Consider the following 20968-nt stretch of genomic DNA (forward strand, 5'->3'; position numbering starts at 1 on the left):
ATAAAACTGTAATGTTTTTTATAATCTACAGGGTTTAAATGGAATTTTATGACTCTTAACTTCATTCTATCGCAATCACTCAGGAAGTCAGTTGACTTTTTTTACAAAAAAATATATTAAAAACCTTTGCACATATTACGGAGTAATAAAAACATTCTTGCATTTAAAATAAAGGTGTCTAGATAGCAATAAACTTCATTTGCAATGGATTGCAGTAGAAATATTGCCAATATGTTGCTCATAGTATCTTTCCAAGGGAAGCTGAACTCTGTTCTTCTTACCTAAAAATGGATGAAATCTGTCAGGCTGATTTTGCGTTAATTATATAAAAAGTGCACATCCTGAATAGCATGTTTAAAGGTCCTCCTAATCGCTGATGCTTAGGTAGAAATCCCCTTATCCAGAAGTTTTGTGTCTGCGAAGGAACATTTGGCTGCTTCTCATCAAATGTTGCACCGCAGTTGTCTAAGTACATTGCAATTATTTTGGTACCTCAGGTTATAATAAAGTCCATACATAGCTCTCCCGGTTCCTTGCAGCAAAAATGTAATAGTGATAAATTAAGTAGTTATTTCCCTGCTTTTTCAGGTATCCAGAAACAGCCACCTAGGATGGTCATTTTACTTTGCTAATAATGGGGCTGACCCTGCCTCTCCTTGGCCAGTATTTCATTAAAAAAGATGATGATGATTTCAAATACAGACAGATTGTCATTTGGAGCACAACACACCAGATATCACACTTGTTGAAAACTGACACGTACAATTTATTGATATCGCTGTACCAGAGTCAAAGAAAAAGAACTGGGAAAAAAATCACGAAATATTGCGACCTGGCCATTGAAACTATGTGACTATGGATGCTTCATGGGTATGGACAATACCCATTGTCATCGGAGCACTTGGTACCATGTCCAAGAATTTTATAAAATACATCAAGAAATTGCAGCTTCCTTGAAAACACCAGCGGAACTGCAAAAAAAACTGTGCTACTTGGAACACTGTACATTTTAAGAAGATACTGCCAGTCAATGATGTTTATGATACATTTTTAAATGTTCAGTTGACTGAGTTTCATGTTTAATGAATAACAACAACAACACCTGGAGTATTCCTGGAACAGCATTGGTTGTTATTATTATTGACAAAATCTACATCAATCAATTGCAAAAGACAGCTTTAGTTGAAATACTAGCTAGCTAGCTAGATATTACTACACACACACTCACATACATATACATATGTATCTAATGTTGTATCTAATGTTTTACGATGAATGTATTTTTACAATGACTATGATCGTGATCTATCACTAGATCATGTTGTATGTGCACTGAGAACATGCACCTGAGACAAATTCCTTGTGTGTCTAATCACACTTGGCCAATAAATAATTCTAATTCTAATAAAGGCCCTGCATATTATGGAATGAATATATGGAATATGGAAATCCAAGGAGTGCGGTCTGTAGGAATTGACAGATGAAAAATTTGTCAAGACACAGATTTTGCAAGTTATTATTTTTATGGTTGATAAAACTGCTGAGGGATTATTTAGGATTACCTACAGATGGAGGGGACTGCTCTAAGCTCTCTTGCAGGGTGTGTCCAAATAGTAATAGCAATTTCACATTACCATTATCTGCTATGATTTACCCCCTTGCATTATTAATATTTATTTATCTATTCGCATTTGCATGCTTCCAAACTGCTAGTTTCGTAGGACAGGAGCTCACCCTGTCACTTGGTGCTTGGGTCTTGAACCTGGGCTGCCAGCTTTCCAACTGACAAGCCCAGCATTTTAATTGCTTTGCCAGGAAACCCTTATCTTTTATCTTTATTAATATTTATTAATGATAAATAAACCTTATATGGATTATTTATTCAGTAAACCTATGGACACCAGTTTGCCAATTGCACATCTCTTGGTGTTGTCTCCCATTTCTCATCCCTCCTCTGCCTTAAAGTTTTTTTAATTAAATATAAATAGAAGTATGGAGAACAAAAATATATTATATCATCAAGAGATTAAAGGAATTAAAATGGAAATGGGAGGGTCACATAGCAGGAACTGATGGTAAGTAAACCAAGGCAGTCATAGAATGGATCTCATCTGATAAAAAGTGGGATCCATAAAACAAGATGGATTGACAACATCAGCAAGTATTGTAGTCCCAATTGACAAAAGATAACCTAGATGGGAACAAAGAAAAAGAAGAAAAGAGGGCTTCAATCACATTTTGCAAAAGCCTGAGTGAAGATCCAGGTCTTAGGGTCCTTTCAAAAGATCAGTGTCCTGTTTCAGTCAAATTGCATGACATGGCTTGAAGGTCCAAGCCCCTAATATGAATCCCCAAAACCCCATCTGCACCCATTTGCGTAGTCCTAGGAAATCTAAGACTGCTCCATCAAGGTGCCAGACTACAAAGGCAAAAGTAAATGCAAGTCCACAGTCCAAATCCAGTCCGAAGTCCAAGGCAAAGATTCAGAATCCACAACCAAATCCAAGGTACAAAAACACAGTCAATCTTAGCATGAGGAAACCAAGAGCACAAGGATGAAACATGCACATGACAAGAGAATGGATGGTTGTTTCCAACAACCCCCAATTCCAACAACCCCCAATTCCATTCTTCTAATTAAATAGACGCTCACTGGTGCAGCTCATCAAGAGAAGCAAGGCTGCCCTCTTGCAAGTAGCCTCACTGATCTCCATTGTTCTGTCTCCTCTCAGCTTGATGCTTGTCCAGGATCAGGTGGAAGAGGCACCTCCCTGCTGGCCAGATACAGATGTTGCATCTTCTCTTCCCTGTGCTTCTAGTGGAGCCTCTGAGTTTTCCAGCTGCAGCTGTGCCTCTTCTTTTCCTTCTTCAGCTGGCCATTCATCCAGTCACCTCTCCAGCAACCTCTCTGCTGTGCTTGTTCCTTTCATTCCGGGCTCTGAGCCCTTAACAACATCCCAATGCTCCTCCAAAGTCCTCAGAGTTGGCTCTTCTTCATTGTCTGAGCTGGCATCTGGGGAAGCCATCATCACCAGCATGGTGGGGGCCATCTGAACCTCAGGGTGGGGGAGAGCCTTGTTCCAGTAGACAGACATTGGCATAGAGAAGGTGCTCTTCTGGGATCCTAAGAGATGCCATTGTTTAATCAAAGGAACCCAGAGTGCATCTACTAGCCAGGTTGGATCAGTTGGGCAATAAATAAATACCTTGCTTTAAACTTTCTAGCTATGAAGTTATTGGAAAAGGAATGAAAAACACTTTGGTTGATGAAAGAGGATATTATGCAAGTCATTTTAATTAATGGCTTATTGTTTTATATAAAAACAAGTTTGGGTTTTACTTTATTTAAGAACCATTTTTTTGAAGAAATAGTCTTCAGAAGTGGTCAGTTCCTAGGACTAAAAAATAATCATTTTTTAAAAAAATAAGTGATTGTAAATGATTTGGAAAATTAACCTGAGGAAAAAGGCAGGACTTTGAACCATTTCTTTCAAATATTAATTTTAGTGGATGATAATATCATCATCATCATCATCATCATCATCATCATCATCATTATCATCACAGTCAGCCCCATATTCAGAATTGGTTTGACATTTTTGTCTATCTATCGAGTCCATACCAAGGACCTGGGATAGGCAGATCTGGATGTTTGATGGTGTTACAAATACCTTCACAAGATGGAAACTGTTCCAAATAAAGCCGCCTTCTGTAATTGACTGATGGCGAATTTGTCAGTGCCAGTGGTATTAAAGTGGTGCTCCATTTATTGTGCTTGTTGCTGCTGTTGTTGTTATTATTAATATCAAAAATGAAAATTTTCAATGAAGAGAGCCACAAATTCTTTATAAGACAATGGATAGAACAACACTATGTTTTATATTTTTGGGCACTTACAAATACTTGTAGTACATCAAACAAAATAGAGCAGCATGGATCAGGCATTGTAAAGCATACTTGTGCACTTACTACTTATATCTACTTCATTAAGCAGGCAAATTTATATCCTCCTTCATTAGAGTATTCAAATAGACAGACAGTCATACCATTCTAACACCTCTATGATTAGAGCAGCAATAAATCTCAGAACCTCTTTCTCCAACTATATATTGGAGATCACAATTATATATTGCTGAAAGCTTTTATGCAAACCCTCGTCCTTTACTGCAAAATTTTCAGCTTGCTCTTGTTTCTAGTTCTAGCAATATTAGTAAACTGATCACAGTCCATTTCTTTTCATGGTATAATTTCAAGTTAATCACTCAATAACATTTACTATCTGGAACAAGCAATGAAATGTACCTTTGAGTAAAACTATGTATGGCAGCACATTTTTTAAAAAGCTATTCCGCCAAAGAAAATCAGAGGCTGCTATAATTGGACCATGAAGTTTTCATGATAAACAGGAATAGGTAGAAACAGCCCTGGAGTAACCATTAACAAAAAGAAGCATAGTCTTAGGGCACCACAGGAAGAGGAGCATCAGAGAATCTTCTCCCCCTCAGCTATCATGTCCTTAACTCTTTCACTGCCACATTCAAATTTAATTGGATTTTATTCCCTTACTATTATTACCTTATTATCCTTACATGCCAGGTTCAACTTCAGTCTGCATTGCTACTAAGAAACAAAACAAATGAACAAAAAACAAGGCAACTGACTACAGTTTAAAAGTTTGGTTTGAAGATGTCGCCACGTATCATGTTTGTTTCTGTCTTGTGGTGTGAGAGTTTTTCTCCATTGTGGCTGTGCTTAAGGCATCAGTTAACATTAACCCAGCTCTGGGTAGAATTTATAGATTTAATTGTAAAGCAGATGCCTTTTTCAGTTAACCTACAAGGGCTCACACATTTATTGAGAAGGGGATCAGGAAAAATAAAAAATACCTAGAAAATTACGGTTCATTGTTCTAAGCATTTGTTATGGCCTTCTACTGAAAAAGCTGGTGGGGCTGGCCTACTATAGGTATTCCTCAACTTACAACAGTTCATTTAATGACTGTTCAAAGTTACGGCATTGAAAATAATTGACCTATGACCATTTTCCATACTTACAATCATTATAGCATTCCCCACGGTCATGTGATCACAATTCAGATGTTTGGCAACTGGTTCATAGTTATGACTGTTGCTGTGTCCCATGGTCATGCGATCAACTTTTGTGACCTTCTGATAAGCAAAGTCTGTGGAGAAGCCAGATTCACTTAACAACCAGGTTACTAACTTAACAATTGCAATGATTCACTTAACAACCATGGCAAGAAAAATGGGGCAAAATTCACTTAACAAATGTCTCGCTTAGCAACATAAATTTTAGCTCACTTGTGATCATAAATTGAGGACTACCTTTTTATCTAATATAAAGAGGAGCTTCCCAATGACCTACACAACAGTGGGTTCCTCACCTCTAGATATTTTTAAGGAGAAGCTGTGTTTAACTGGTTTTCTTACTTAATGCTGTGAGTTAGATGGTTTATGTGATCTGTTTATATGCTATGATGATATCTTTTAAAGTCACTGGAAATCATACTTTGTCATACACACACACACACACAAACACCCGTATTCCCACATACGATAGATAGATAGACAGATAGATAGATAGATAGATAGATAGATGGATGGATGAGAGATAATTAAAGAACAACAATATTTTAACAGATAGAAAGAAAAAGCTCTTTTCAAAAAGTGAATTGCTAGATTTAAGTTACATGTTTTTCTCTTTATATTCTGTCTTCCATACATTTCAATTGTTATGAGAAAGTTTTCTAGGCATGTGTGTATGTTTGTGTGTGTGGCTGTGTGCACATGCTTAAATACCTTAATTGTTATATTTCAATAAACAAGCATTTTTTAAAATCCGGGATCTAAATAAATAAATAGAAGGCCTGAGCTAAGTAAAGCCTAGGAACATAAGACTCCAACTGCTACTAATCATTTAATCACTTCTAAGGCCAACAAATTAACAGTAACACCACTGGATGTGCAAAGGACATAAAACCAATTAACACACAGCAGTGCAAGTAAATTATACAGAAGGGAAAAATCTACTCTTTCTTTAAAATGGTTTCCAGAAGCTCAGTGCAACAGAGAGAAAATTCTAGTATCTTAATGATAAGTCTGATTAGCCAACATTGGAAGATACTTCTAAAATAAGCAAAACGTGTTTAGTGGGATTTATTTCTGGAAAAGTATTTAAATATTACTGATACCGGTATTTCTAATGGATGTTGGAGGAGACAATGGTACACACTCCCCAAGAAGCCATTGTTGGACTCAATGGTTGTGGATAATTATTATTTTTTTGAGTCCATGGTTAGGTAAAGTTATTGGAGTAGTTACCGGTAGGCTAGATGTCCCAAGGTCCTTTGTAATGATATATGACAATGGCTTTGGGAAATCAGAGGAAGAATTGCTGTCCAGGAAATTATCTGATAAGAGAGGACTATGTCTGTAGCTGTGTAATGGATGCAGAAAGAGGTTCAGAATGGACTCCCTCAAGTTCTAAGGACACAAAGAGGATAGCAACAAATCTGTATTTTCAGTCATGCAAGATTCTATCAATGTAACCTTACAATAAATTAGAATTAGTTCATCTGGTGTATTTCCTGTCTGATGTACCTAGTGGGAAGGCTTATAATTCCGGAAGAAATGGATTATCTGGACCTATTAAAATTAAATTTCAGATCAGACTTATCACATTTTATGATTCTTTGTTCTAAGCATTTATTAGACCCAGGCTAAAATGTGGTCATAGAATCAGTTGTATAACATCCACCAGATGGATGATGTGAAGTCCTTGAAGTGTTAACTGTAATGAACAGATACTGCTGTTGGCATTAGCTTACCTTAATATAAGCAAATTTGCTTGCAAACATGAGCCTGAAATATAATGAGATGATAAAATGAATATTGATAAAGTTCCATATTAATTCGCAGGGAAATATTTATTGTCCTTATTCTATCCGTCCCATACAGAAGAAAAATTGCACACAGAAGCCTCAAGTTTGTCTTCACTTTGTAAAGAAGTGAATTGCAAGGGAAAATATACAATTACTTTCTAAATAAACCTGTTTAAAACAGATTAAAGCAAAAAAAAGTTTATTTTTTTGTTTTTGTTTCTTTTTATTAGTGATGTGGGTTGTTTATTAATCAGTGTTGTAATGTAATTACAGCTGTTTTTAGTCACACTAGACGACACAGATGAATAAATGATCTGCAAGTACTGGTGTGTAGAAAAAAGGTAATGAATTCTTTTCAGAAGCCCATTAATTTACTAGCAATACATACAGAGTATGATGAATTAGAAAATATTGTATACTTCCTGAATATTGCAACAAAAGTTGCAAAGCATTTAATCATTCTGTTTCCCTTCATTTATTTCTCTTCCTGTGGCATCATATCTTGAGATAAGATTTTTTTTGACTCCAATAAGGCAATCCACGGAAAGTTTTGCAGCCTATAGAGTGCTTTTAAAATGGGCATTGCTGCATATCATTTTCTCTGGCAGCAGCTGTGGCAAATGTTGATGCAAACTAATTAATTCGTTCCATTAAGACAACAGACTTAGTGCCACTTGGCCAAGGCCTAGAAAATTAGGCTTACCACTTTCCACTGTCCTTAACTACCCTTGATGTAACTTGAAAAGGAAACAATATTTAAGTACCAGGAAACCATTTGAAGATCAATCTTATCTAGTGTGAACTACCATATTCTTTGGACTATAAGACACACCTGACTATAAGATGCACCTAAATTTAGAAGAAGAAAACAACAACAAAAAGTTTTGGCCTACCTTTTTTCGGGCCTTTTTTCAGCCCTTTTCCAGTCTTTTTTCAGCCTGTTTCGGGGGCTTTTTTTTTTTTTTTTGGCACATTTGTGAGGCTTTTTTGGTCCATTTTTGTGGCTTTTTTTGGCCTGTTTTCGAGGCTTGGGGGGGGGCATTTTTGATGCTTTTTTAAGCCCATTTTGGGGCTTTTCCCAGCCTGTTTATGAAGTGTTTTGGAGCCATTTTTGAGGGTGGGGTTGTTGTTGTTTTTTGCCTATATTTGAGGCTTTTTTGACCTGTTTTTTCTCAAAAAAATGGGCTGAAAAAAGCCCCCAAAACAGGCCAAAAAAGCCTAAAAATAGGTGCCAAAACCCTCAAAAACAGGCTGAAAAAGCCCCCAAAATAGGTCAAAAAGCCTAGAAAACAGACCAAAAAAGCCTTGAAAACGGGCCAAAAAAAGGGCTGAAAAGGGCTGGAAAAAAAAGCTTGTAAACAGAACATTCAGAGGCCAAAAAAATAGCTGGCAGGTGGGTGGGGCTTCAGCAATATTTGGTCTATAAGACATATAGATGTTTCTCCCCCTATAAAACAAGACAAAAAAGTGTGCCTTATAGTCCAAAAAATATGGTACCTTAAGTTTGTCTAGCAAAGTTATCATACCTCATCATACTTATACTGATGTAGTGCTTTCATGGCTGGTAGTTCTTGGGCAGTGTTAGGTTTTAGTTTAATGATGGTGGTCTAGACCAATGATCCCCAATCTTTCCGGCTCCGTGAACCAGCAGCAACAGGCAGCAGTGGGCAGAAGAGGGTGATAGCAGCAGGGGGCAGGGGATGGTTTCACAAGCGCAACCTAATCTGATAGATGCACAAATGGAGCTTTATGCGCTCACCCATCACTTGCATGGCAATCCGTAAACCAGGGGTTGGGAACCTCTAATTCAGACCACAGATTTCCTGACTTTTTGTCAGCAGCTACCCGAGGGTGATGGGTGGCTAAGATGTCTGAAATATAAGTAAATATAAATAAACTGTGGCTGGCATGCTTAGAGGCAACTGAGCAGGCATTGAGCTCCTGTCTTTATATTTTATACAAAGATTATCCTGCCTTTGAAGATGCCAACCAGAGTTGCTAGCAAAATATCAGCTATTCTGTGGTCAAGACCATGGTCAGGAACCCCAGTTCTTACCAACTTATAATTCTTTTTCTATGCACAATCTTTGTAGTTGTCTTACCCTGAAAATGAGTTCTGTTCATGGTTTGTGATATTTTGTGAAAATTTTTCTCAGAGAGGCCTTTCTGAGAACTTACACTATGTTCTCTCCTCTCCTCTCCTCTCCCCTCCCCTCTCCCCTTCTCTTCCCTCTCCTATCAAAATCCCATTTTTGGACTTTGTTCATTATGAATGATCTGCTAGGAAATTTACTCTCTCCCATTTTTGTGTCTACATCTACAGATTGGTCCAATAAAGCTTAGGTAAGGCAAAAGAACACAAGTATTCATTCCAAGATACTTTAGACTGATTATAAAGAAATTACAGTATAATCTCTGTCTCTTTTTTCCCCTTGAAGATCCAGTGCTTCCAGCTTTGGCTGAAATGCAAGTACAATTTCCCTTAGATCACTGCCTTCACTTGTCTCTTTTCCTCCTCTCTGAAAAAGATTTCAGCAATTTCACCTTCTGTATTTCCCCCACAGTGGAAAGACATTTTAACAGGCTCTATTTTTCAGCTCTTCATAGCTCAGACTTGGTGAATCCAGATGCTGCTACAGATAAGGCCTGCAATGCTTATCTTGTAGACTGAGCAATATATTTGATCTACCTGGTTCTTATGACCAGTCCAAAGTCTGGACCAAATAGCACAGCCAGATAAAAACTAAACAGAAGATTCAGGAAAGATTCAATGCTTACTGTTTTTTTCTTCTTCTTCTTTATCTTTGACCTGGAGTGGACAACAGAAGTTCAAGATGAAAATATAATAGAAACTTTGTTGACAGAAGTGGACTTCTCTTTGAATCTTCACTGTTTCCATATTTTGGAACTCAGAAGAACTGACAATGTTTCTCACTATTTATGCTGTTATAATCCTATTTTTGCAGATAGAATTCAGTCCTGAAATTAGTTATTTGCCCTTCTTTGTGCCAACCGGCTGCTTGGATTATTCATTTTTCCATGGCCGTGGAGCCTACAGACCTCTGCCCTTCTAAAAATCCTACAACTGTCCATACAATCTATGAATTTTGTCCTCCTTCCCACATTTTAAGATATACCTTTTGAAGTGTTTCTTGATAAACAGTGGACACCAACACATTCTGTATCAGTTTTGCTGATGAAATCTTTTTTCATAGAGATTTACATATTGTGATGTCTACTGAGATACACATTTCTATTCCATATTTTTATTCTTGGATGTTTTCTAAATGCATTTTATAATCTTACCTAAAGTCCAGTTGCCAGAATTGATTGCCTTTAACATGTTATTTTGTATTTTTACACTTTTCCTGTGTAGTGCTGCTATATGTATTTGGTAGAGGATTCTTGCTTCTGGGCGATTGTCTAACAATAGACTGAAATGAAGACATGCATGTGACATCATAACATTTAGCAAATTGCAAAACTTGTATACACATTTTCATCTCACATTTCCTTGATGCTTTATGAATGATCCTCCTTGGCATGTAACACTCTGATTTATTCTTAATTGGGTAATGGTAATGTAAACTGCTGATAGCTGAAAATGCAAATGATCTGCAAGCTCTAGTAATGAAAATCAAGGAGCACAGTAAAAATGTGCAACTAAGATTAAATATAAAGAAGTCTAAACTCATGACAACAGGTGTGGCAACCAGCCTAAGAATTGACAATGAAGATATCAACATGGTGGATAGCCCTTTAGGATCAGATATCAGCGGTAAAGAAACAAGTAGGGAAGAAAAATGCCACATACCAGCATCAGGCAATTAGGCGGCCTTGGAAAAGATATTCAAATGCCCTGAAGTGTCCCTATCTACAAAGATCAGATTTGTGCAGGCAATGGTTTTACTTGTGATACACAATCAAAGTAAAAATTGGACTTTGAAGCAGGATAGAAAGACTATTGAAGCTTTTGAATCTTGATTTTTTCCCCCCCTTTTAAAAAATTATCGGACAGGAAGTTCACTAATCCTTGATCAGAGGCAGGTTTTGTGTAAGGTTTGCTTATTGTTATATTAGAAGTCCTTTATTCATTTATGGTGAAAGGAATGAATGGATGGAAATAAATAAAAAAGTAAAGTCTCCCTTTAATCAACCTCAGCTGGGGATAATATGGAGATGTCTGTATTGTTTTCCTTACGACCGACCCAAAATGATTTCCCAGATTTTTTTTTCTTAATCTCTTTGGTTTACAACTATGGAATTTTCTCGTGGTCTCCCATCCAATTATTACTCACCTCCAATCTGCTTAGTCTTTTCAAGAATAGTAGTCACACAGTGCTGCCATCTGCTGTCAGAAAATAAGGGAAATAACTAAATAAAAACTGGAAGCACATGATAATTTGTACCAGACATTAGGGACTAGTTGAGGGGGAATCCCCTTCGAGGTTAGTTTTGTTCCTGCTATTTTAGTTGCCATTTTCCATTTTAGCATTTGTATTTATGCATATAAATACAACTGCTAAAATGGAAAATTTATGTATATAAATTGTCAGGGTTCCGACAAATTTGTTGTTTGATGATGGATGTCGAAGTGTGTGTGTGTTTTGTTGTATTCTGCCTTGAGCCATAAGGTCTGAATTGGTCAGACGTATAAACCTTTAAATAAATAAACAAAATAAGCTGTTCCTAGATAAAGCTATTTACATGTGGAACAGATAATAGACCTATTAATGTGCAATTTTAATCTACAGTACCTCTACCTCTACAAGAAATGGTTTTATGGAGGATGATAAAGATCACTGCAAGATATTTGTGGGAGTGATTTGAAGAAAAAGGTTGAAGGGGTAGTCTAATAGGATGATTTGCTTGAGGAAGCTCTTTCAGGAATCTTTATGAAGAAAAGAAGGGAAAGAGGATTTGCTTTAGCATGAAGCAGAAAAAGAACAGAAGAAGCAGGAATTGTTCAGGTAAAGTGTGATAAGCCAATAGAGAAGGATCACTCATTTAAGGGAACCAAAGCTAGGCAACTTATGCAGTTTTAAATGGATAAATAGTGGTCAAACAATTATAGCCAAGTCCAGGGCAAACAGCAAACAACTAAAATGACCAAATAAGGGGGGGGGGAATACAAAACCACAGCAATGGGAGAAGGAATTCTGACTATCTATTGTTTAAATGGATATTTTATCCATTTAATATTTTCTGAAAAGTTTTAAAGGAAAAAAACATTGCTTTAAATGTTAATTATTGACCTGCCTGTATGCACATTTATTTTGGCATTTAAAATTTCCATTTTATTATTTATTATTATTTATTTTATTTAATTATTTTCATTTTGCTTCGGTTGAATTCAGCAAGATTTTATTTTACTTTTAAAACCATGCTTTGATTTATAAGCATCTCATTAAGCTCTATATGAAATAACTTCCAGTATGCAGATTTCATCCTTGAAGACTCTATGCCAGAAGTTTCTCTATGCCATCGCTGTCTTTTTAAAGGTACACAGCAGTTACCCATCTCCTGAATATCTTGCTGTCCTCTCCCTCTTTTTTTTTAAACAATTAATTGTGCCTTACCTTTACATTTAAACAGCGGTTGGGCATCTCCTTTTAAATATTTATGATGTTTCCTTAAAAATATCAAATCTTTCTCTGGAAGGAGAAAAGAAGAGCTCGTGAAACCACCAAAATTAACTAGTCAGCCGCAAGCACTTGGAATCAAAAGGTTGTGATCTATTTCTCTTCAGCTGAACACTGTATACACATGACAATACAATGAGCATGTTTACATGGCAACTAACCTACTATAAACTGCTTCTTCATCATTTAAGGCATGTAAGCAACATGCCTGCAATTTACCCTTGTAGAATTTGAGAGCCCTACAGCTGGAATAAATAAAGTTAAGTATCTATAACTTCTGCTGGAAAAAGGCTTCCGGGAGCCATTTTTCTAAGTCATATACGATAACAGTCAATGTCACTGATTATTTGTCTGCCATCAACATGTTCAGATAATGGGTTACGATAACTACTCCAAAATCCATTGGCACTATGTGGGAAATAGACCATTTGTTGAAAGCCAGATTTTCTGAGAGTCACTCAGTGTTATATACATTTCTTTCTCAAAGTCCCTATGAATTTACAAAGTTTTATCTTTAGATAAATATTCATATTTTCTTTCTCTCTTCACTTTTTTGGTCCTATTTGGATCCCAAAAGACAAATATGCATATATTTGCACCACATTCAGTTTTAAAATATATTAGCCAAACCCATATTGAAAACAACCTTTCCTTCCAGATAAATTGAAAGAACACATCACAGAGGCTATGAATTCTGGGACTGACCTCATGTATCACATTAAGACAGAGTGGCTTTGGCTTAATGTGTTGTGTGAAGCCACCCAATTGTGATTTACACAACAAACAGTTAAACAAACCCTGGCTTAGGGTAAATGTTGAAAAAAACAGTGATCCCAACACATGTGGATGGTAAGAGGTTGGAACAAAGTTCCTCAAACCAATATTGTTTTCATATTTAACCATTTGTTCAGCAATATTCAGACTATCCTTCACAATTCATTGTCAGGCTTCAAAAAAAAATGTTGAATGTAATCAGGGGCTACTCCATCACAGGCAGTCAAGTCATCCCACAGAATGCTTCCTTTTCATGTAATAGCCCAGCAACTAGAAAATCCTACTCTATCAAAGTTTGGATTAGCTGAAGAAACTGTCTCTGACTGACTGTTAAGAGACTCTTCTGAATATGGTGGTGATTTGGGGGTTGTTGTTAAATTCTATATGTGAGCTATTTCCATACAGAATTGATTAGTATTTGTTTGGGAGACCACCATGAAATCCTGGCGTAGTTGAACAACGCCCCAGAAGGCAATCTACTTTGGTATTGTTCCCAGAAAACAATATGTGTACCTTAAATCATCAGGAATCAAGTTTAGCTGTAGGTTATTTTTTATCTTTACCGTACATATACACAGAATACTATGTCATATCTTGGACCTACAGTCCAATGTTTTCTGTAGGAAGACTTAAGATAAAATCGCAACTACATTCTGCAAAAAGAGAATTAAAATGCAAGTGTCTTGATAAAGAGCCATCACAAGAATCATCAAGGATAGGAACAACGTGGTTTCTAAAATTGGGGCAAAAGTGTTTCTGCTGCAAAATCCTCTCCTTTTCTGAAAATCTGTCATCTTCCTCTGTGAGAGCTGCACAACTAGAAATTGCTTTTATGTGTACTTTTATGGTACCAAGTGTCTTACTTTATTTTAGTTATAGATACATTGACCTTCAATTTCATAAGAAACTATTTATTTTCTGAATACAGGCCTGCTGCCAGCAATTGAAAGGTAAATAAAGTACATTACTTAGAATTTACTTTATTTATGTCAATTGTTATGTCATTAATAATTGGCAAGGTTATTTGCCTAGAAATCATGAAAGAAATTTGTACAACAAAAATATGTTTTTTTCTAAGTACAAACTCCCTGATTTTCTATTTTTGTTGTCCTTATACTACAGCAATTTTTGCATTTTGGTCTATAACATTCACTCAAAAAATAATACAATTTCATTTAATCACATTTAGATACCATTTCTACTTCTAGATACATGCAGGGACTTATGCAGAGTATATATAATATACTGTACATATGTGTGCAGGCAGTTTGTAGGCTCCTGTAAACTGAAAATTCAGTTCCCTTTTAATTCTTAATCAGTTCCAATTCGTAATCAGTTCCAATTCGTAATCAGTTCTTAATCATAGAGCAGTGACCAAGTGCTCTATTTGCAGGTTTTCAGTAATCTTACAAAGCCTACTAACTTACTATTTATCTTCAGGGAAGAAAAATCAGAACATGGTTGGCAAAAAATCCCCATAAAAATAAAAACATATTAATTAAAAAATAAATATTACTAAAGTTTGCATTCTGTTAAAATAATTTTCACATCCAGGAATTCAAATGTTTCCTTTACAGTAAGAAACTGGGTTCTTTAACAAAACTCTGTCTTGCTGTTGTTGACAAAAAACAGAAAGGATTTGTTCTATATTCAATTTATACAAAGGCATTACTAAGATGCCTAAAACAACAGTAAGATGTTGTTCACCTTTATGTTGCTGAGAAAGCATGCTTTGCATCATTGGGTTGAACTTTAAAAAACTGACAACTTTCTTTACAAAAGAAAGCAATAAAATTCTTGTCTGATTAGAAGTTGCCTCTACTTGAATCTTCCAGGAGGAAAAAATGCTGAATAGCAACTAGCTTTATGTCATCATTAAACTGATTTCTTCACAAACACTAGTGCTGAAGACAGTAGAAAGAGCACTACCCCAAAAATATTGCTAATGTAAATAATTTTACTTTGGAAAAAAATCCAAGAAAAAATTATAGGTTAAGTTTTAATTTAAATGCAATTTAAAAGTTTTATAATGGTTGCTTCAGAAACAAAACCAAATATTTTATTGCAGATACTTGTAGCTGGCAGATCAAATGAGATGACAGATTTTTTTTTAAAAAAAAATCTTTTTAAAAATATATTTTTAATTTTTTTTCTGATATTTTGAATACGAAGGATAGTGCAGCTTAAAACCTATTTGGGAGTTACAGATTGTAATCAAATACCCAGGGAAACTTATTCCAACTTTAGAATGATCTACATACAAAAATATAACCTCATTTGAGTTGTGGAATAGCATTAGCCAGCTGTGGACAGGAATTTTAGAAGCTTGGAAAATAACTCCCACTATATCTAATACATATTTTTTTTCAGGAAAATCATGCATAAAAGCAAGAAGAGGATCTGAGGTCAGGAAATAATAATGACACTGATGTATGTGATTTGAGAGGTAATAACATCATCAGGATTTGTATTTTGCTGACTACTCTGCTATTGTGTAGTGTAACTCATAAACGCAGCAACAGAATTAACTTGGACATTTTGCCTATATAGGAACAACAGACACACAAGGGCTTTTATGAATCCAGTATTTTCAAGAGACCCAAACATCCGATTGCACACCCCAATCGTCCCCCAAAAAGTTATCTGCTCCCATTCCAATCGTGGCAGCTTTAGAACGGAAAAGTCGAACTGCTGGGGTGTGTGTGTGCGTTCACTAGCGCGCGTGCTTCGGCGTGTTTCACTTTCTGAATCACTGCCATCACGTTCCCTTGTTTTAAAAGCCAGCTTTGCGATCCAACCTTCACTAGGGAAGGGAAAGGAAAACCCTTCGCGATAAGCAGTACCCGTCCATGAGCACAAGAACGTAAACAGTTCCACTACAGCGTCTGGAAAAACGCGCGGGCGGGGATAGGCACCCCTGGGGGCCTTTTGAGGAGGGGAAAAAACAACCACCACCGCCCCTCGGAGGTCCCCTGGCGGGTGCCTTATAAAGAAAGCGGGCCCGGGTGATGCTCCCTGAATGGATCTTCCTTCCTTAAGCAATTTAAGAGCGTTGCTACCGTCTTGCAGACTTCCCTCCCTGCTTCCCCCCACCTTTTTTTCCCTTTTTCCTGGCAGACTCTATTGTGGACGGCCAAGCAGAGCTCCAAGAGGGATGAGGGACCTTTAAAAAAAAGGGCGGGGGTGCAGCCCGGAGACCATGCAGCCCGACCCTTCTCCCTCCTAAAAGCGCCTCTCGTTGGCCTTTCCTCCGGGGAGGGGAGCAAAGGAAGGCGGCGCTCTTGATCGAGGGAATCCCCTCCGCTTCTCTCCCACTCCCCTTCTTTTCATTCATCGGGGAGGAAGGATGGAGCTACTTGGGCCGGGCGGTCATCCCTCAAAGGAAGAAAGGACGGAAGGAAGGAAGGAAGCAGGTACACAGGCTTTTCTCCTCCCAGATGGAGCACCGCTCCCGGAGAACCACTGCTTTCCTTCCTCGCGCGTCCCGCAGGAATATGAGGCAAAAGATAGGAGGCAGCTGCTTGGCTCTTCGCGCTTCCACTTCGTCTCGGGAGATTCTGGGCTGGGTAGCTGGAGGCGTGGCCTTTCGACTCCTCGTGGAGCGAAGATTTGGCCAGCCCAGCTGCTGATTGGTGGCTTTTTTTCTCTCTCTCTCCCTCTCTCCTTCCAAAGAAACATGTCAAGAGCTTTCATTGCCTGCTACAAACTTGCCTAGGCTCCCTCCGCCCCGGCCAACTGCGCCTGCTGGAAACAGGCACTCCAAAGAGAACCTGAGAACCGGCCGCAACCTGACGCTTCCTCCCCATTGATTGGACGAATCGTTTAGCTCCACCTCTCAAGATAGAGCGATTCGTTGTCCGGCGGCCGTGATTCCGCTTTCTCTTAGGTTGGCGTGGCCTGCCAGTCATTTTGAAAGACGGGCTGTTCTTTCTCCGTTGGTTCTGCCCCCTTTTTCTTGCCTCCTCCTCCTCCTCCCCCCCCCCCGCGCCTATTGATATTATTGGAGTGTGGAGCGAACGGTTCGGTCTGCAGTCGGAGACTCGCAGGCAGCAAATACGGAGAGCGGAAAAGCGAGCCGGGAAAAGCGAGAAGGCAGTCCGCGAAGAGCTGCGTTGAAAAAGCACTGCACATTAAAACACATCGCAGCCGGAGCCCTGAGATACGCACCGAGCAGCAGCAGCAGCACGAGCCAGCCGCGGGAGCAAGCAGAAGCAAACGCCAAGCGCAGTCTCTTTCTGAATGTATATGCATAATATCCTTAGCTTGATTTAAACATCTCCAGCTCACGCATCATGGTTTTTCAAACTAGGCTCCCTTCTTGGATTATTTTGTGTAACATCTGGCTGCTTCAGTTTGCACACACGGGGGAAGCACAGGCTGCAAAAGAAGGTAAGATGATGCTTGGCCACAAAGTTTATCGCTCCTTTTCTTTTTCTTTTTTCCACCCCCTCTCCCGCTACGAGGGCTTTTTTTTCCGGGACCATTCTCGAGATTTACGACTTGCCTGCTGCTTCCCTTGGTTCCCGATGCCAGCCAGACGAAAAAGAGAGCGTGTCGGGCACCTTTCGCCCCGTGCCGAGCGCCTCTCGCCGTCTCGCCCCTTCTCTTCCGTCACGAAGTGAAACCGACGTGTCCCCCTCACCCCCAGGCATTTGATCAGGAAGGAGACAAGAGATCGGGATCGCGCCCCGATTGTGGTTTTTTTTGCATCCGAGACTACGGCGCATTTTCTGAACTGGGTTAGCTGCGCGAGGGACCGCACGCGATGGAAAAAGGTCTGGGAAGGCTTTGAATCTCCATGTATGCCAGTTAGCGAGGGTGGGTGGGGGGAAGAGGAGGGAGAGCGGTGGTTAGGATTCTTGGATAGGTGTTTCTTATCAGGGTTAATTTTATAGATTGGTAGATGAACCCTCTCAGATCTCGAAACACATCTGGCTACGGGGCGATTACCTCCCGGCTTCCTACACCGCCCGAGTTCAGGATGGGAAGAGGAAGGGGGTGCAGGTATGAAGCGAGCGACCTGTTCCAGGACTGCAGAGGAGTTTCGGCTCCTAAGAATGTATCGACTCTAAGGATTAAGGGAGGGTGGAAAAGTAAATTGCCTTTCCTTTGATAGCCACCCGTGTCACCTGTAATAGCTAATAATAAACGGCCATCTGTTCGTTTTGTGCTGGTGGCGTGATCACATCTCGCAGGGCGCGGAGTTTTAGGCAAACGAGGAGCGCCCGCGGTAGAAATATTTGCATCACGTACGCAGATAACGCCGCGTATCTCTTGTATAATGCCGCGTTCTTACGGACGCTGAATGGGCATTACGGCCTCCCCACACCCTCAATCGCTCGCTTTGTACATAATATGCGTCTGTGTATAGACCGGTCCAGCAATACATTATTATTATTATTATTATTATTATTATTATTATTATTATTATTATTATTATTATTATTATTATTATTATTATTATTATTATTATTTGCAAGAGCGATCGGGGCTTCGAAAAAAACCCATATTAATGTCAGATCTGTTTTAAAAGGGACAATTTGAAGGCAGTGCTTTTCGGAATAGGTAAAAGTATATTTCTTACTTGGGGAGAATCGAAACGACGTAAAAGACCGATAAATGATTTTTTTTTGGGGGGGGGGGAGGTTGAGACAGCCCCCTCTCTGTTTCCGGATACTTTTTTTCCCCCCTTCTTTTTTGAGCTATGGGGAACATCGAAAAAGCAGGCTTTCCACTATCAATTGGAAATGGGAAAGAGAAGGCTCTCGGAGATGAAATAAACCTTATACATAAAATGGAAGTTCACATGCATGCCTATGCTGGGGGAATGGGATCAAGCCCTCTTGAAAACTTTTATCTGAAAGATGAAATCTCTTAGCTCGGGAAAGGAGAGGAGGATGGTAAGAAGCGACTAGAGAACAAAACTCTGGAGTAGGTGGCGAGATATGTGGCGGAAAGCAAGCGGCACCTTCCCTTTGGAGTCTTGGAGTGGCCGTGCGAAGTAATTGAAGGCGTGTGATTTCACAGATACTTGTAGTGCTACTTCAAAATCGCCTGCTAATTTAGGAACTGGCTCTCATTTGGACCGAGCTGAACAGAGAAAAGGAGTTTGTGTAGGAAGTAGCTCTGATCTCTTGACAACTGTCACGTTTACCTGGGCAAGGCAGACTCGCCAAACTTTCCAAGATTTTTAGGTGGTTGTTTTTTTTAAAGGGGTTAAGAAGCCCTCGTGAGTGTGTGGTGAAGGCACACAGTTTTTCCCCCCCCCATCCATCCTACTGGGAATCAGAATTGAGGCAATGGCGCTCCCGCAGAATAGGGCGAAGGAGAGAGAGAGAGAGAGAGAGGTAGGCAAAAAACGAGGCTCACCTCTCCGTTGAAGTTACTCCGGGTGGCGCTTTTTCCCTGAGGGATCGGTATTCCTTATCACCTGTAGGCGAAGCCCCCGGCGCGTCTCAGGTACTGCGCCGGCAAAAGTGGAGTCAGTGGCGGTGGAGGGGTGTGTTTGTGTGTGTGTGGTGCTCTTTTAGCAGCTTAATAAGGAGAAGCGCGGGAACTGGCCGCTTCTTGCAAGAGCTCAGCCCAGGAAAAAAAAAAGGGGGGGGGATGAGAAACAACTCCGTGCTTTGCTCAGCGGGAAGAGGAAGCTTAGAGTGGGTGGAAAAAAAATGGACACTTGGAGGTGAGGTGCTGCTCTCCCTTTTAACGGGAGGAGTAGCCAGGTGAGGCTAGGACTCCCTCCCTCACCTCCTTCCCCCAGGGAGGTACATCCTTTCTTGTCTGCTTTCTCTTTGGGAAAATAAGGTCTCCTAGGGCTGAGTTTGTGGACTGCTGTCCCTTCATTATGTAGGCAGACTTCGTTCTTCTTTTAGAAGTTCTGTTAACTGACATTGGCACCAAGGCCTAAGTGGGGGAAATTAGTAATAAGGAAGGGTTTCAGGCTGCGTGCAAAGTGACACTCGCTCACTCCCCAAGGAGTTCTGAAAGGCATCCCTGCTGCTCTTTAAGCAAATGCTCAGAGGTGGAGTGTGTGGCACTTTAGGTCTGAGGGAATCTGAGATTTCCTGTCCAGACCATAAACCACCATCTGCCCCCTGTGTAAGATAAAGGCATGCATGGCCCAAAACAGATTATATGGCTTCCCCTCAGTTTTCAGTCATTGAAACTGAACTAACAGAGGGGAGGGGAGAGCACTATGCTTTCCTGAGAAAATTAAGCATCTGTCTAACATGTTGGGTTATTCTGTCACACTGTGCCTTTTCTGCTTGGTTTTGTCAGGGGAGGGGGAAAAAAAACCCTATATCTTCCCTTTTTAGGAAATCAGCATAATAAAAGAATATGTTGCTTTAGAGTTCTAGTGACATTTTGAGATCCTGCCATCTGATTTTTGAAGTAAGTTTCCTGTTGGTGCAAGTGTGTGGTGCAAATTTGATAGGATCTATTTCCCACCCCCTTCCTCCCATTTTCTGATAATGACTTGGTTTGAGTCAAAAGGTGTCTCTTTTGAAAAGAAAAAAAGTTTTGTTTACAATCCTTAGCAGAAACTTTAAGGGACCTTCACTGTCAAGAATAACTAAGAGGATTCCTCAGTACTTGCAAAAGGATTTCAAGAGAAAGTTGCTGCTCATCTTTCAGTATCATAGAAGAGAGT

General features: G+C 39.2%; 1 protein-coding gene and 1 long non-coding RNA gene across 6 annotated transcripts in view; one reads left to right on the forward strand and one right to left on the reverse strand.

The window, feature by feature from the left end:
• Positions 1 to 12756, reverse strand: part of LOC131194369 (uncharacterized) — a 32303-nt gene extending 19547 nt beyond the window's left edge. The window contains exons 1-6 of one of the 2 annotated variants that reach the window (XR_009154152.1): positions 12481 to 12756; positions 11200 to 11249; positions 10208 to 10335; positions 9680 to 9710; positions 6848 to 6881; positions 5055 to 5182 (exon numbers count right to left, since the gene is read on the reverse strand). This is a non-coding gene — a long non-coding RNA (uncharacterized LOC131194369). The remainder of the gene's footprint in view (positions 1 to 5054; positions 5183 to 6847; positions 6882 to 9679; positions 9711 to 10207; positions 10336 to 11199; positions 11250 to 12480) is intronic. The other variant, XR_009154154.1, reaches the window with a different exon arrangement.
• A 4598-nt stretch (positions 12757 to 17354) lies between these two features.
• EPHA7 (EPH receptor A7) overlaps positions 17355 to 20968 on the forward strand; it is a 182848-nt gene continuing 179234 nt past the window's right edge. For 3 of the 4 annotated variants that reach the window (XM_058175230.1, XM_058175240.1, XM_058175256.1), the window contains exon 1: positions 17355 to 17706. In XM_058175230.1, the coding sequence (XP_058031213.1) occupies positions 17610 to 17706 (97 nt within the window). In that variant the 5' untranslated portion in view covers positions 17355 to 17609. Of the gene's footprint in view, positions 17707 to 17993; positions 18093 to 20968 lie in introns of those variants that run through there. The other variant, XM_058175248.1, reaches the window with a different exon arrangement.

The sequence above is a fragment of the Ahaetulla prasina genome, chromosome 1, assembly GCF_028640845.1.
Source record: "Ahaetulla prasina isolate Xishuangbanna chromosome 1, ASM2864084v1, whole genome shotgun sequence".
Lineage (NCBI taxonomy): Eukaryota > Metazoa > Chordata > Lepidosauria > Squamata > Colubridae > Ahaetulla > Ahaetulla prasina.